This window comes from Peromyscus eremicus, chromosome 8a (assembly GCF_949786415.1).
Source record: "Peromyscus eremicus chromosome 8a, PerEre_H2_v1, whole genome shotgun sequence".
In the NCBI taxonomy this organism is placed as follows: domain Eukaryota; kingdom Metazoa; phylum Chordata; class Mammalia; order Rodentia; family Cricetidae; genus Peromyscus; species Peromyscus eremicus.
Genome location: NC_081423.1, coordinates 10,517,072 through 10,531,014, shown reverse-complemented (window position 1 = coordinate 10,531,014; position 13,943 = coordinate 10,517,072). Strand labels below are relative to the sequence as shown.

The following is a 13,943-nucleotide window of genomic DNA, read 5'->3' as shown; positions in this document are numbered from 1 at the left end:
GAGTGAGTTCCAGGACAGGCACCAAAACTACACAGAGAAACCTGTCTCGAAAAACCAAAACAAACAAACCCCCCCACTCCCCCCCCACCAAAAAAACCACACACACACACAAAAAAAAAAAAACCCACTCATCCTGACTCAGGGCTCTTCAGCTCATACTGTAGAGCACATGAGGTGTGAAGCCTTCCTGACCATACTAGCCCCACGCTGAGTTTTAAGGCTGCTTGCTGCCTGCTTACCTTGCACGCCGTGCCCAAAAGGGCTCCATCCCGGCTCCAAACAGCACTCTGCACCAGGTCCTTGTGGGCCTCCAGCTCTGTAGGGAGACAGCCAAGGTCAGGTACCAGGTGATGAGGGCACCAGGGATGTAGAGAAGGGTAGGCCTGCCTTGGGGTCACTCAGGAGCCAAGTCAGCAGCAGTGATGGTCTTTCAGCCTGGAGGGGCAGGGACAGCAGCTCCATCCACACATGCTACAGATGCATGTAGAGGCTTCCTTCTTTAAGCCTGCCCTCATCAGGACATGCCTCCATTTAATAATCTTCTGAGATCCCCTGCTTCTCAGCCTGGCTCTCATTCTCCGTGCTTACTTCTGCTCACTCTAACACATACCCCACTACATTACCCTCACCTTTGCTCGTCCATATCCCTCCTTTTTCTGCAGTTTGGGGGTTTGGAGCACAATAGATGCCTACCAGAAATGAAGAGTGATATACTATTTATTACAAAGCTTTAGAATGTATATTGTATGCCTGTCATACTTTGGTACTTTTTCCTTCTTCCTTTCTTTTTTTAGGTTTCTGGTTATGGAACCAAAGGCCTTAGAAATGCGAGGCAAGCACTCACCACAGAGTTGTACCCCATCCTTGACACCCCCCCCCCACTACTAAAAACAACAGAGAAGGGAAGGGTTGTCCAGATGGGGGCTGCCAGAGGAGGGCAGCCACTCCAGAGTGGCCGTACCTGTCAGGGACTGCTGCTTGGCTACATCCCAGACTTTCACGGCCCCGCCAGCAGTGCTCACCAGAACACCGTCTGAAGTGGGGTGGAACTGCAGCACTTCCACTGACAGCTCCTCAGGACCCAGCACCACGCCAGGCACAGAGGGAAGGGTGTCTCCGGCGCCTGGCAGCCGCCACAGCTTTATCTGAAAGAAAGACCAAGTTTGTGGTCCAGGTGCTAGGAGCCTCACTGCTCCAGTCAGGCTTGCCCAGAGCTATCCTGGCCCTAGCAAGCAAGGTCCCATGCTGAAACAAGGCCAATACAATACAAGTCAAGGCATCTTACCTGTTAGGGTTTGGGAGCCACATATCCCATCATGGACAGGAGGGAGGGAGCCCAACCAGGGAGAGGAGGTGTGATCAGAGACCAGCAGGGATGGCCTGAATCTGGGCATGGCTCTGCAATCCTCTCCAGACTCACACACCACCCCAGCCTGCTTCCCCTGGGCAGTCATGCATTCTAAGGGCAGATCACAAAAGCAGCCCTGAACAGGCACTCGGGGCCGGCAAGGGCATGAACAGAGGCCAGGGCTCATAAGCAGCTCCTCCAACCAGCCCCACTCACCATCCTGTCAGCTGAACCTGAGGCCAGAAGGAAGTCATCAAATGGAGAGAAGTCCAGGTCAGTGACCAGATCTGTACGGAGGAGCAATCGGATCTGTTGAATGTCCCTTTCAGACCCAGTGAGATCCTTCCAGAGTTTCAGCAGTGACACCTTTGCCCACATTAAGAAGCCACATTTCCTCTGGACACTAGACACATGTAGGTCTCTTCCTACAACACATATCTTGGTGAGTCCTTGGGCTGCTGTTTCTGTGTTTTATTGGAGCACAGCTCTGCCATGCATTGGCATGTGTTGTGTGGTCTGTGTTGCTTCCAGCAACAACTGCAGAGTTAAGTAACTTTATTAGGTCTGGTCAGTTGGGGTTTTGTTCTTTTTTTTCTTTTTTAGTGCTGAGGATCAAACCCAGGGCTTCATGTATACTAAACACACACTCTACTACTGTGAAGCACCTGCTACCCAGAGTTGAGGAGTTGGGACAGAAACTGTATAGTCTCTGCATCCTGAAACATACACTGCCAGGCTGGAGAATTGGCTCAGAGGTTAAGAGTTCAATATCCAGCAACTACATGGTGGCTCACAACCACCTATAATGAGATCTGATTCCCTCTTCTGGGTTGTAGGAATATATGCAGACAGAACATTGTATACATAATAAATAAATCTTTTATATCTAGATATAGATATAGATATATACTGCCTTAAACTTTACAGAAAATGTCTGATGGCCCTTACTTTGCACATTAACGCAGAATCACACAGTGCAGTATGGAGTTATTCAGACCAGTGTCTGTTTTTTTAATGTTTAATTTTTATTTTTATAGGGTATATGGATGCTTTGCCAATGGATGTATGTCTGTACACCACTTACATGCCTGATGCCCACAGGGGCCAAAAGATGTCAGGTCCCCTGGAACTGGAATTACAGATGTTTGTGAACCACCACATAGGTGACAGAAATTGAGCCCCAGTTCTCTGGAAGAGCCACAAGTGCCCTTAAGTGCTAAGCTACCTCTCCGATCCCCCCTCTCTGCTTTTTAAAAAATTTGATTATCATTGAATGTGCATGAATGTTTTGCCTACAGTGTATATGTATGTACACCGCACGCATACAGCACCCAGAGTCCAGAAGGGCATCAGGTTCCCCTGGAATGGAGTTCCAGACAGTTGTGGCTGCCTGTGGGTGCTGGGAACTGAACCCGGATCCTCTGCGAGAGCAGCCAGTGCTCTTAGCTGCTGAATCATCTCTCCAGCCTCTCTTTCTTGTGGTTTTTGAGATCGATTTTTGTTGTAACATATAAGAAATCTGTTTTCTAATCTTTCTTTCTTTTTTCAAGGTAGTCTTATGTAGCCCAGGCTCACCTCAGACTTGATATATTGTATATATTGTAGGGAATGACCTCAAACTCCTGATTTCCTGTCTCTTTTTCTCAAATGCTGGGATTAAAAGTATATGCCATTGCTGGGTGGTGGTGGCACAGGCCTTTAATCTCAGCACTCAGGAGGCAGAGGCAGGTGGATCTCTGAGTTCAAGGCCAGCCTGGGCTACAGAGTGAGTTCCAGGACAGCCAGGGCTAACCAGAAAAACCCTGTCTTGGGGGAAAAAAACAAAAAGACAAAAACCAAGTGCCTCTACCTGCTCAACCATCTCCCTAGATCAGTAGTAATTTTAAATACCCCACACTGGGCCTGTGAGATGCCTTTGCAGATAAAAGCACTTGCCATGTGGGCCTGGTGACCTGAGTCTGAGCCCCAGAACCCACCCACAGTGAAGAAGAAACAGCTTCTAAAGGTTGTCTTCTGTTCTGACCTCCATACATGCCATGACACATGTGCACCTCAACACTGCCTCTTGCCTCTCTCCTTCACACACACACACACACACACACACACACACACACACACACACACACACTTATATAAAGGTTAAGGAGGTACAGGGAAAAAAGTCTGCTCTAGAGATACTAAGTGCTATTCTGGCCCACATAAGTGCCGATGATGGAAGACCCTGGGTACATTAGACCCTGGCTACTGCCCTGCCTTTGGAGGCTGCCTGCCTGGGCCACCTAGCAGCCAGGGGAGCAGAGCAATGGCGGCTCCTGAACAGCCTGAGATGTAGGTAGTAAGGCTGGCCACGGGACCTGCTGCTGTTCCAACTGAGGGAAGGCAGGCACACGATGCCACACTGACAGGCACAGTTCTGAAGCACAGCTGCAGGAACTAACCTCAGCCCACTCCTTTTAGCTGTGTGCTTCCGAGCATGCTTCTTGCCCTTTGCGTTTTGGAGTCCTCATTTTTCTAGTTGAGAAGGTACTGCAGAACTAACTGCTGGGTTGTCGTGAGAACATGTCAGGGAGGTCTATGTGTGCAAGGACTCATCCTGTGACTCGATTTTAGTACCATATTTCATTCCTTTGTTAGATGCCAGCTGCCTGCTCCTGCCTGATCCTGCTGGCTAGAAATCCAGACCAAAGTCACTGTAAGGGCTGCCTGTCCATGTCCACCCCACTCTCCTTGTCTCACCCACCTCAAGGCAAGCAGTAGGGACAGCAGTGGTGCCTCTTGCATTGGTGATGCTGGCTTGTTGTCCCATCCGCAGCCCCATCCTTACCCGCTACCCTCCATATTTCCTCTCTATCCCAGACCACCAGCCATGTTTTCCCTTTTGGCTCTGGTTCATCCTGTACCACCATATTCCCCTTCCCCGGGAAAAAATTGAGATCAACTCCAGCTGCTTAAGCCAAAAAGAAACTTGTGGGGTGAATCCTGGGAGCCTCCCACAACTGGAGGTGCAGCCAGATGTGCTACCTTAGGAGAAGCTGGGCTGGGTGGCTATGGTCCAAGGGTTTCCTGCCTGCTTTCCTGTCAACCTCGAATGGCTTTGGCCATGAGAATAAAGTGCAGACCCTTGCTTTAGAACTGGAGTAAAATGAGAATAAAATGCAGACCCTTGCTTTAAACTGGAGTAACATGAGAATAAAGTCAGACCCTTGCTTTAGAACTGGAGTAAAATAATGGATGCCTGGGACTGCTGTGCCAAGGTTTCTACTAACCATAAGAGGATCTAGATAGCCGGGCGGTGGTGGCGCACGCCTTTAATCCCAGCACTCGGGAGGCAGAGCCAGGCGGATCTCTGTGAGTTCGAGGCCAGCCTGGGCTACCAAGTGAGTTCCAGGAGAGGCACAAAGCTACACAGAGAAACCCTGTCTCGAAAAACAAAAAAAAAAAACAAAAAAAAAAAAAAAAAGAGGATCTAGATAAACAGAAATGCTCGGAAACAGGATGCTGGTACCTATAACTATCTAAAAAACTCGCAGCTAACAACCATCTTTACATCCGATTCCAGAAAATCCAACATCATTTTCTGGCCTCTAAGGGCACTACAATAATGTGGTACAAATGTTCAGGCAAAACAACCATATACATTAAAACAAAAACAAAACAAAACAAAACCTAACCAAAAACCAACTCTTCACTTAAAACAAGCACTACATATCCAAAGGACACCTCAAAACCTTTTCAAAGTTTGGATTAATGGGCTGGAGAGATGGCTCAGCACTTAAGAGCACTGGCTGTTCTTTCAGAGGACCCAGGTTCAATTCCCAGCACCCACATGGTGCTCACAGCCACCTGTAATTTCAACTTCAAAGAATCTGACAACTTCTTCTGGCCTTCTCAGGCACCAGACATGCATGTGGTGCGCATATATGCAGGCAAAACACCCATACACATAAAAAATTTGTACAACATTTACATTTGCTGGGCGGTGGTAGTGCACACCTTTAATCCCAGCACTCAGGAGGCAGAGCCAGGAGGATCTCTGTGAGTTCGAGGCCAGCCTGGTCTACAGAGTGAGATCCAGGACAGACTCCAAAACTACACAGAGAAACCCTGTCTCGAAAAACCAAACAACAACAACAAAAATTTACATTAGGCTAGATGTGGTGGCACACACTTTTAACTCGGGCATTCAGAAGGCATAGGCAGGGAGATTTCTGAGTTCAAGGCCAGCCTGGTCTACAAAATGAGTTCCAGGACAGCCAGAGGTACACAGAGAAACACTATCTCAAAAAAAAAAAAAAAAAAGAAACAAATTTAGATTGGAAAACACCCAGAGGACTCTACATAAATATTGGCTTTTTTTTTTTTTTTTTTTTTTGGTTTTTGAGACAGAGTTTCTCTGTGTAGCTTTGTGCCTTTCCTGGATCTCGCTCTGTAGTCCAGGCTGGCCTCGAACTCACAAAGATCCACCTGCCTCTGCCTCCCGAGTGCTGGGATAAAAGGAAATATTGGCTTTTATTATTAATAACCTTAATCATCACCATCATAACTCTGACATTGAGTAGTACCCCTCCTTTCAATTCTCCCTTTCCTTATCCTGCCTGAGTACTAAGAATTTATCATCTTCCTTCACCCCAGGTCTTCAACAAGAGAGATCTAGACCATAGGGTTACAGCTATGGAGACAAAGCCAGCTAGGCCAATGCCTAGAGGATAGCAAACTTTCCCCAAAGTGGGCAGGCTGCTAGAGACCCCAGAAGCAGCTGCAGCAGGCAAAAGCCCTTTGTAATGGCCCATCTCCACCCTGCAGCCCAGCACAGCCACTTCCTTGCATGGCTTTTAGCAGCCTAGCTGGGAAGGGGCCTTGGAAATGAGAGGCGTCCTGCTGGACTCCAGAGAACATAGGGCTAGGAGCCATAAAGTTGTTTGTCTGTGTCTATCTGTGTGTGTGTGTGTGTGTGTGTGTGTGTGTGTGTGTGTGTGTGCCCGTGTTCTCAGGTAAGATATCTGGAGCCCAGGACTGATACCTCCTCCTCCTGCTGTGAGCTGCTGGCCCCAAGCTTCCCTGATCAAGCACCACTTACCTGAATGGCAGCCAAGGTAGGCCACGTGCCTCTTGTTCTCTCCATGGCTTTCCTGAGATACGATGCCCAATACACCTATTAAACAAACACAGCGGTTCTGAGCTCAACTAGTGCCACTTACCTCCCTTCAAAGGACTTCAAGAGGAGCCCAGACTGAAAACCATGTGAAAGCCTCTACCAGCTGTCACTTTTCTTCCTGACATTGAAGGGACCTCAGTTCTTCCCCAACCTAACTATCTGCACTGGGTACAGAACACTGGACAACGAGGTTTTCTTTTTCACGCTGCAGATCACATGAGGTCAGCTTTCGGCTGTCGGCTGCTACCCCTTCCATCTTCACCAGACAAGGAAGCCAGCACCCCAAGCCAGGTGGGGGGACCAAGAGAAAAACTGGAGACCAAGTGAGATGGCTCACACCTATAATCCCAGCACCTGGGAGACCGAGGCAGGAGGAATCCTGCAAGTCAGAAGCCAGTTTGGGCTACAATGTGAGCCACTCTGAAAAAACTAAAGAGATGGGAGTGGGTGGGGGTAGAAAGTGGGCGTGGAGAGCACTTAGGAACCTTTGGATCCAGCTCTGCTTGAAGTCCTGAGTCAGCCAAAAAGGTATTTATCCTGTGCTTAAATTGGTTTGTCTGTGTTGTCACAGCCAAGGAAGTCCCAACTAACACAGGGTTTTATCTTTTTTCTGTTTTTTAAAGATTTTTTTTTCTTTTGTTTTTTTCTTTGAGACGGGGACTAGGTAGCTCAGGCTAGCTTGCATCTCACAATCTTCCAGACTTGGCCTCCTGGAGCAGAGATTATAGATGTGCCGCACCACACCTGGCACAGGACTTTTCAGATCTTCATTATGATCAATCCCAGCCACCTAAGGCCCAAATATAAGGAGGAGAATTGTCTGTGCAGACGGCTGAAAACAGGAGCACTGGTTTCTTTCCTGCCTGGCTAGAACAACCGTCATGATTTATGTACAAGCACTCGCTACGCAAAATCTATCTGACTGCTCTGTGTTGACCAGTGCATAGGGGTCTAAGGCCTGCCCCTCCCTCCAGCCCAGGCAGTTCCAGCTCTCCAGTGTGGATGGAGCTTGCCCTTCTTCCTCACCTGTCTATGGTGACAATGTTTGAATCTTTCTCCCATGCTTACTTCCTTACCTGGGCGGTCAGAGTTGAAGGCAATCAAGTGGCAGCTTGATTTGATGTGGTTCCCGCATGTGGGAGTCGTTCCTGCACGAATGTCACTGATCCAGGCCTGCAAATGAACAATAAGAAACACGGTGAGTGTCAGGTCTCTGCTCATGCCAAGAGAGGGCCATAATACAGGAAACTCCATCTTCTCTGTAGGGGTGTGTGTGTGTGTGTGTGTGTGTGTGTGTGTGTGTGTGAGAGAGAGAGAGAGAGAGAGAGAGACAGAGAGAGAGAGAGAGAGAATGTGGAGGCCAGAGGACAATCTGTGGTGTAATTCCACAGGAGCCAACGCACTTTGTTTTGTTTAGAGATAGGGTTTCTCTCTGTAGCCCTGGCCATCCTGAAACTCGCTCTGTAGACCAGACTGGCCTCGAACCCAGAGATCCACCTGCCTCCACCTCCCAAGTGCTGGGATTAAAGGCGTACGCCACCACTGTCCGGTCCCACTTTGTTTTTTTTTTTTTTTTTTTTTTTTTTTAAAGATTTATTTATTTACTATTTACTATGTATACAGCATGTATGACTGCAGGCCAGAAGAGGGTACCAGATCTCATTACAGATGGTTGTGAGCCACCATGTGGTTGCTGGGAATTGAACTCAGGACCTCTGGAAGAGCAGTCAGTGCTCTTAACCTCTGAGCCATCTCTCCAGCCCCCCACTTTGGTTTTTGAGACAGCGTCTTACCCAGAATATAGAACTCACAAATTCAGGGAGGCTGGTTGACTAGTGAGCTCCAGATGTCCACCTGTCTGTGCAGGTGTGTGGTGACTATAAGCACACATCATCACCTAGGTTCTAGACATCAAACTCATGCCTTCATGGATACACAGCAAGCAGATTCCTCAGCCCTAGGGGACTCCACCTTAAAGCTGCACCATCAGAGAAGTATTTCTTTGGATATGGAATTGGATTTTTTTGGGTCTGTCCCACTTAGTCCCTTAAAAAAATACCAAATGTTCTTGGAATAACCTAAGTAGCTAAGAGGGTGACTTTATTTAGCAAATCAGTTCCCTAATAAGGAGGAGGAAGCTGTCAGGAGGAAGTGCATGTGTCTGTGGGGGGAACATTTCAGTTCAGAGATGGAGAAGGTAACAAAGAAGAGACAATCTAACAGAAGATGGGCTTGGCTTCTGCAGATCCGCTGCTGAGGGCTCCCCCAGGGACCCCTGGGAACACTAACGCTCAGCAGGGAGAGGGTAAAGACCTGCTTCCTCAGAACATGCTCTTCCTTTAGACAAGTGAAAAGGCAATGATGTGAACACCCCCACATGTGGGGGAGAGGAAGAGCACTTGTCCTGCAATTGAGATCAGCAAGGTCCCCATTTCCTCTGTTGATATCAAAGCACTGTTCTGAGATGTACCTTGCCTCAGTGACAAAGCGCCCGCATTCACTTGCGCACGTCACCACCTAAATTTCTATTTTATCGTCCATTTTCCACCCAGTAGAACATCGGCACTACACATCACTTTGCCCTCCCGATTCATGTTTCCTGTACAGTGGCAGACAACAGCTTTGCAATGGAGGACAGATAGTCTGCTCTCCCACCTCCAATCACGTAAACTGTTTTAAGCTCTCCCTGAGGCCCCTAGTTCCATGGGCCTGTTTAAGTTGTTGGATGAAGGTCCACACTGGAAGAAGCCCCTGAAGGTCTCCCCAGACCCCTCAGTAGTAATTACTGCACTCGTAGTAATGGCCTTAATTCAAATAGAAATACTAAACACTTCCTCTCAAGCTTTCAATGGCTCCACACTGTACTCATAACAAAACCCAACTTCTTCCTCTGCAGGACTGCCCTGTACTCGTCCGTCCCCATACTTTGCCTGACTAATGCCCTCTGTCCACCCTGGGTCCACTTTCCATTCCCCCCCTGAGGTTTTCGATTACTTCTTACCCTTCTGGCCTCAGTTGAAATCCACCTCCCAGGCAGTGTTCTCCACTGAAGTAGGGTTAACCCCGACTTCACCACTAAACATCATAGCCCACCCACACACCCCTGTGTGTTCTTCAATGCACTTATATTGTGCTTGCTGGCCATCTTCCTCCTAAGGCTGTTAAGTGCCACAGGGGAGGAGAAATGCCATAATGTTCACTCCAGCTTTAGCTGGAGAAGCTGGGCAGCACACAGTAAGTCCAGAGAGGATACTGTCCAGAAAATGAAAATGGACCATGGCTGTCATAATTCACTTTGGGCTACTGACAGGTCACTAGAGGTCAATTCCCAAGCTCAATTATCCGAAGACATTCCAGGCTTTCCAAATAACAGAGGAGACAGGCTGGGGCTGGCCTGGTCTCTGAAGCATACTCATCAAACATGCTGTCCTTCTCGACACTTCCTATGGGATCCACCTGCTCTAGCTTCTCCAGGCCCCAACTGCCACTAGCAGCATCACCCTAGTAAGGGAAGAGCTTGCGCCAGCAGAGAAGGAAGAGCCGGCGGAAACCCAAGGGAGGAAGCGTGCCTGGCCAAGGGGCTCCCTCCCCCAGATGACACCCTCACTCTCGCTGAGACAAGAAAGGGGTGCATCTCTACACAGCCTGGCCCCAGGCAGAGGCGATCCTAGGCAGCAGGAAGGAGAAGCCCCACTTCTGCAGTTTCCCAGCCTGGCTCCCAGCAAGGCCGACCGGAAGCAGAGGCCTGGAGGTGGCTGGGAGGGCTGCGAGGCCTCCTGGGGGTCCCGGGGCAAGGCAAACCGGCCAGGCCTACCGGGATCACCCAACGGCCAGGGCGCGTCACTAGATCTCCGGACTCTGTCCTCTAGGCAGTGAAGGGGCGGCCTGGACTCTGGGGCTCAGCTGAAGGGAGCGGTTCCGGGTGGAAAGCTCGGGGCGGGGCGGATAGAGGGTCTTTGCAGCCCAGGGTGTGCAGTGCGCCGGCTCGCACAAGAGGATGGCAGTCATCTGGGACCAGGAGCGAGGGAGCGGGGTCCGCGGGCCAGGCTCACCTCTCGGCGGGACGGCCGGGCCTCCATGTGCCGAAACTTGGACACCTTGAAACGGTTCATGGCGGCTGGGACAGAGTGAGCGCAGCCTCGACGACTAGGGGCGTCAGCTCTCAGGTGCACGATAGGAAGCTACCCTGGGCTCCCGCAGCCTGCAGCCCCACCCGCCCGCAGTTTGTGGAGGACACGCCCCGACATGCTGCCAGCCAATAGGAAGCGCCTGCGGCCCATCTGGGCACGCCCCTGAATCGCCCTTCTTCCGTGCGACTGCCGCCAGCTTCACCTCTCAGCCAATAGCTGCCAGGCCGCCCTGAGAAATCACGCCCTGATGCCTGAGGGACCACAGCACCAGTAGGAGGTCATGTGAGCTGCCCCTGTCCTCGTACTTAAGAGACCACACTTCAGATTGCCCTGGGGTTAGATTTGCAGTGGGATTGAGGCTTTTCAATGACTTGTGTGCAATCTGTCCCACTGTCTACTTCCCCAAGTAGCAGGACAGACAGAATTAACTAGACTAGAAACTGAGGATAAGCAGCTGACCCCATAAGCGTGTTAATGGTGGAGCAGAATCAAGAAGGCAGATTTTGTCACACTAGGCCTTGCACGTGTTGGAACAAGAGCTTGCAGCAAATCACTATTTGGAAAGGGCAGGCTGAGGGGATAAGGACTACTAAGCATCCTTTACTGTGAGAATCTCTCTCTCGCTCGTTGTTGTTGTTGTTGTTGTTGTTTTTCTAGTTGAGGGTCTCTCTGTGTAGCCCTCACTGGCTGTCCTAGAACTATCTCTATAGACCAGGCTGGCCTCCAACTCAGAGATCTGACTGCTTCTGACTCCTGAGGGCTGGGGTCATAGGTGTGTGCCACCATCGCTAGGTTTGAGGCCAGCTTGGGCTACATAGTGAGTTTGCAAGACAGCCTATGCTGCTAAGTGAGCCCATATTAAAAAAAAAAAAAAAAAAAAAAAAAAAGCCAATTTAAAAAAGAAAAAGGGTTGGGGGAGCAGGGCCAGGAAGACGGCTCAGTGGGTAGTTGTGCTTGCTCTGCAAACATGAGAATCTGAGTTAGAATTGTTGGATCCTCCGGAACTGGAGTTATGGACAGTGGTGAGCTGTTGTGTGGGTGCTGAGAGTCACCCCCGGGTCTTCTGCAAGAACAAGTGCTCTTAACTCTTGAACCTTTACTTTTGTTTATGTGTGTATTCCTGCCCACTCATCTATATGTGCACTACGTGGGTGAGGATGCCTGTAGAGGTCAGAAGAGGGCATTGCAACCTTTGGAACAAGGTTACAGGTTGTCAGGAGCTGCCTGATACAAGAATCAAACTCCAAATCCTCTGGAAGAACAGCAAGAGCTCGTGTCTGCTGATCCATCTCTCTAGCTTGAATACAAGTAATTCTTGCTGGACTCAGTAGTATACATCTGTAGTCTCAGTAATTTTCAAGGGTGGGTGGCAGGATTGCTTGATCCCACAAGTTTGAAATTAGCCTGGGCAATATAAGGATAGATGAAGTTGCCATAGGACATACAGCTCAACTGAGATTTGAGTAGGCTGACTCCTCTTCATAGCCCTGGCTGTCCTGGAACTCACTCTGTAGACCAAGCTGGCCTCGAACTCAGAGATCCGCCTGCCTCTGCCTCCCAAGTGCTGAGATTAAAGGCGTACACCACCACTGTCCAGGCAAGCTCATACTCTTAATCACTGTGCTGGAGATATTGAAATACATTTGCTGCTGAATGCACTATACTAACTCTCTCCCCCACCTCTCACTCACTGCACCTTTTTCCTTATTTCACTAAAATGTTCTTTGTTCACATAACTGATTTCCACTCTCTAGCAAAACTCTCCAGCTGTCCTTCATTTTACAATAGCTTGGTGACTAGTCTTTGCTTGATTGGTGGTTTTTTAACCTTTGAGTCTCAGAATCCATTGAGAATTTGGCTGGTGAAGGCTATGGTTATCTACCCAGGGTAACATACACACAAATTTTGTTAATAATACTGGGAGTAAAAAGTGGCAGTGTGTGTGTGTGTGTGTGTGTGTGTGTGTGTGTGTGTGTCCGTGTCCATTGATCATCATAACCTTCCTCTGATTTGGGAGGGTGGTGAAAATTTAACTTTCACAACTAACCAGGCCCAGTCTAGCTTTCTAGCTTTCTCTTCAATTATATACTCTAAAATTTTAAGGCTTAAGCATATACTTCTACATCTTCAGATACAAGCTTTTACAGTTGTTTTTGTATAAACTGATAACATGACTGCTCCATAGTATACTGGACTTGGTCATGAGAGGAGCAGGAGTGAGGGGTGAGAACGACACAGAGAAACAGAGAGAAACATTGAAAATAGCTGGGTTATAAAGAGAATGAGTAACTGGGGGAAGGAAAGTCCATGAGATGGGGGAGTTTAGGGTAGTGGAGGAGGTGAGAAGGGTTAGGATGCTAGCCTGGACTCTGAAATGTGTAACAGGGTCTTTGTGATACAGAGGAAGCCTGGAGGCCAGATGTGCTTTAGTATGATAATAGGTACCAAGGGTAGCCATTGGTCCCTTCTGCCAGTCATAAGAAAAACGACTCCTTTTGGTAGAGAACTGGCTTCACAAGTTCCCGAGGAATACTGGCTTTATATCTATTCTTATTTTATTATTATTTATTTTGTTTTTGCTTTTGCTTTTTTGAGGGAGGGTTTCGATGTGTAGTTCTGGAACTTGCTCTGAAGACCAGGCTGGCATTGAACCCAGAGATCTGCCTGCCTTTGCCTCCCAGGCACTGGGATTATAGGTGTGCAGCACCACCACCACCAGGCTTGCTGGCTTTTATCTAACCACCAGAAATCCTCCTATGGTCCAGGTTGAGCCCATTTTTGGATATTTGCACTACCTTTTGGAGTTTGGGGAAATGGAGTCTCCTTTGGACCCAGCAATTTTCTCCTTTGTGTTCTGAGATAAGATGTCCTGTAGCCCAGATTGTATCAAATTTGCTGTATAGCTGAAAATGATCCTCCTACCTCCATCTCCCAAGTGATGGTGTTACAGGTGTGTGCTACCATGTAGCATGAATCTTAAAAGTTCTTATTAATAAAATCAAACCCGAGGCCAGTTATTGAGGTCAAATGCTGGATGGTCAGAGAGACAGCACAAGCCACAGCTACCTCACCTGGCCAACTTCTCGGCTGGTCTTGTTTCCTCAGACTGGATGCTTCTGTGTCCTCATCCCAATGGCTCTCAGCTGAACTGCTGCTGCTAGAAGCCTGAAAGCTTAACCAGCCAAATGCTTAACCAGGCAAATGCTTCTAGTTTCTGGTCCTCACACCTTATAAACCTTTCTGCTTTCTACCACCACTCTCCGGGATTAAAGGCTTGCTTTCTGGGATTAAAGGCGTGATGAGTCACCAT

At 48.7% G+C, this 13,943-nt stretch overlaps 1 protein-coding gene across 1 annotated transcript in view; it reads right to left on the bottom strand.

Moving 5' to 3' along the window:
- Coro7 (coronin 7) overlaps positions 1-10,742 on the bottom strand; it is a 56,032-nt gene extending 45,290 nt beyond the window's left edge. The window contains exons 1-6 of the mRNA XM_059270098.1: positions 10,556-10,742; positions 7,580-7,676; positions 6,426-6,500; positions 1,565-1,635; positions 962-1,145; positions 240-316 (exon numbers count right to left, since the gene is read on the bottom strand). Of these exons, the coding sequence (XP_059126081.1) occupies positions 240-316; positions 962-1,145; positions 1,565-1,635; positions 6,426-6,500; positions 7,580-7,676; positions 10,556-10,615 (564 nt within the window). The 5' untranslated portion in view covers positions 10,616-10,742. The remainder of the gene's footprint in view (positions 1-239; positions 317-961; positions 1,146-1,564; positions 1,636-6,425; positions 6,501-7,579; positions 7,677-10,555) is intronic.
- Between the last annotated feature and the right edge of the window lie 3,201 nt (positions 10,743-13,943).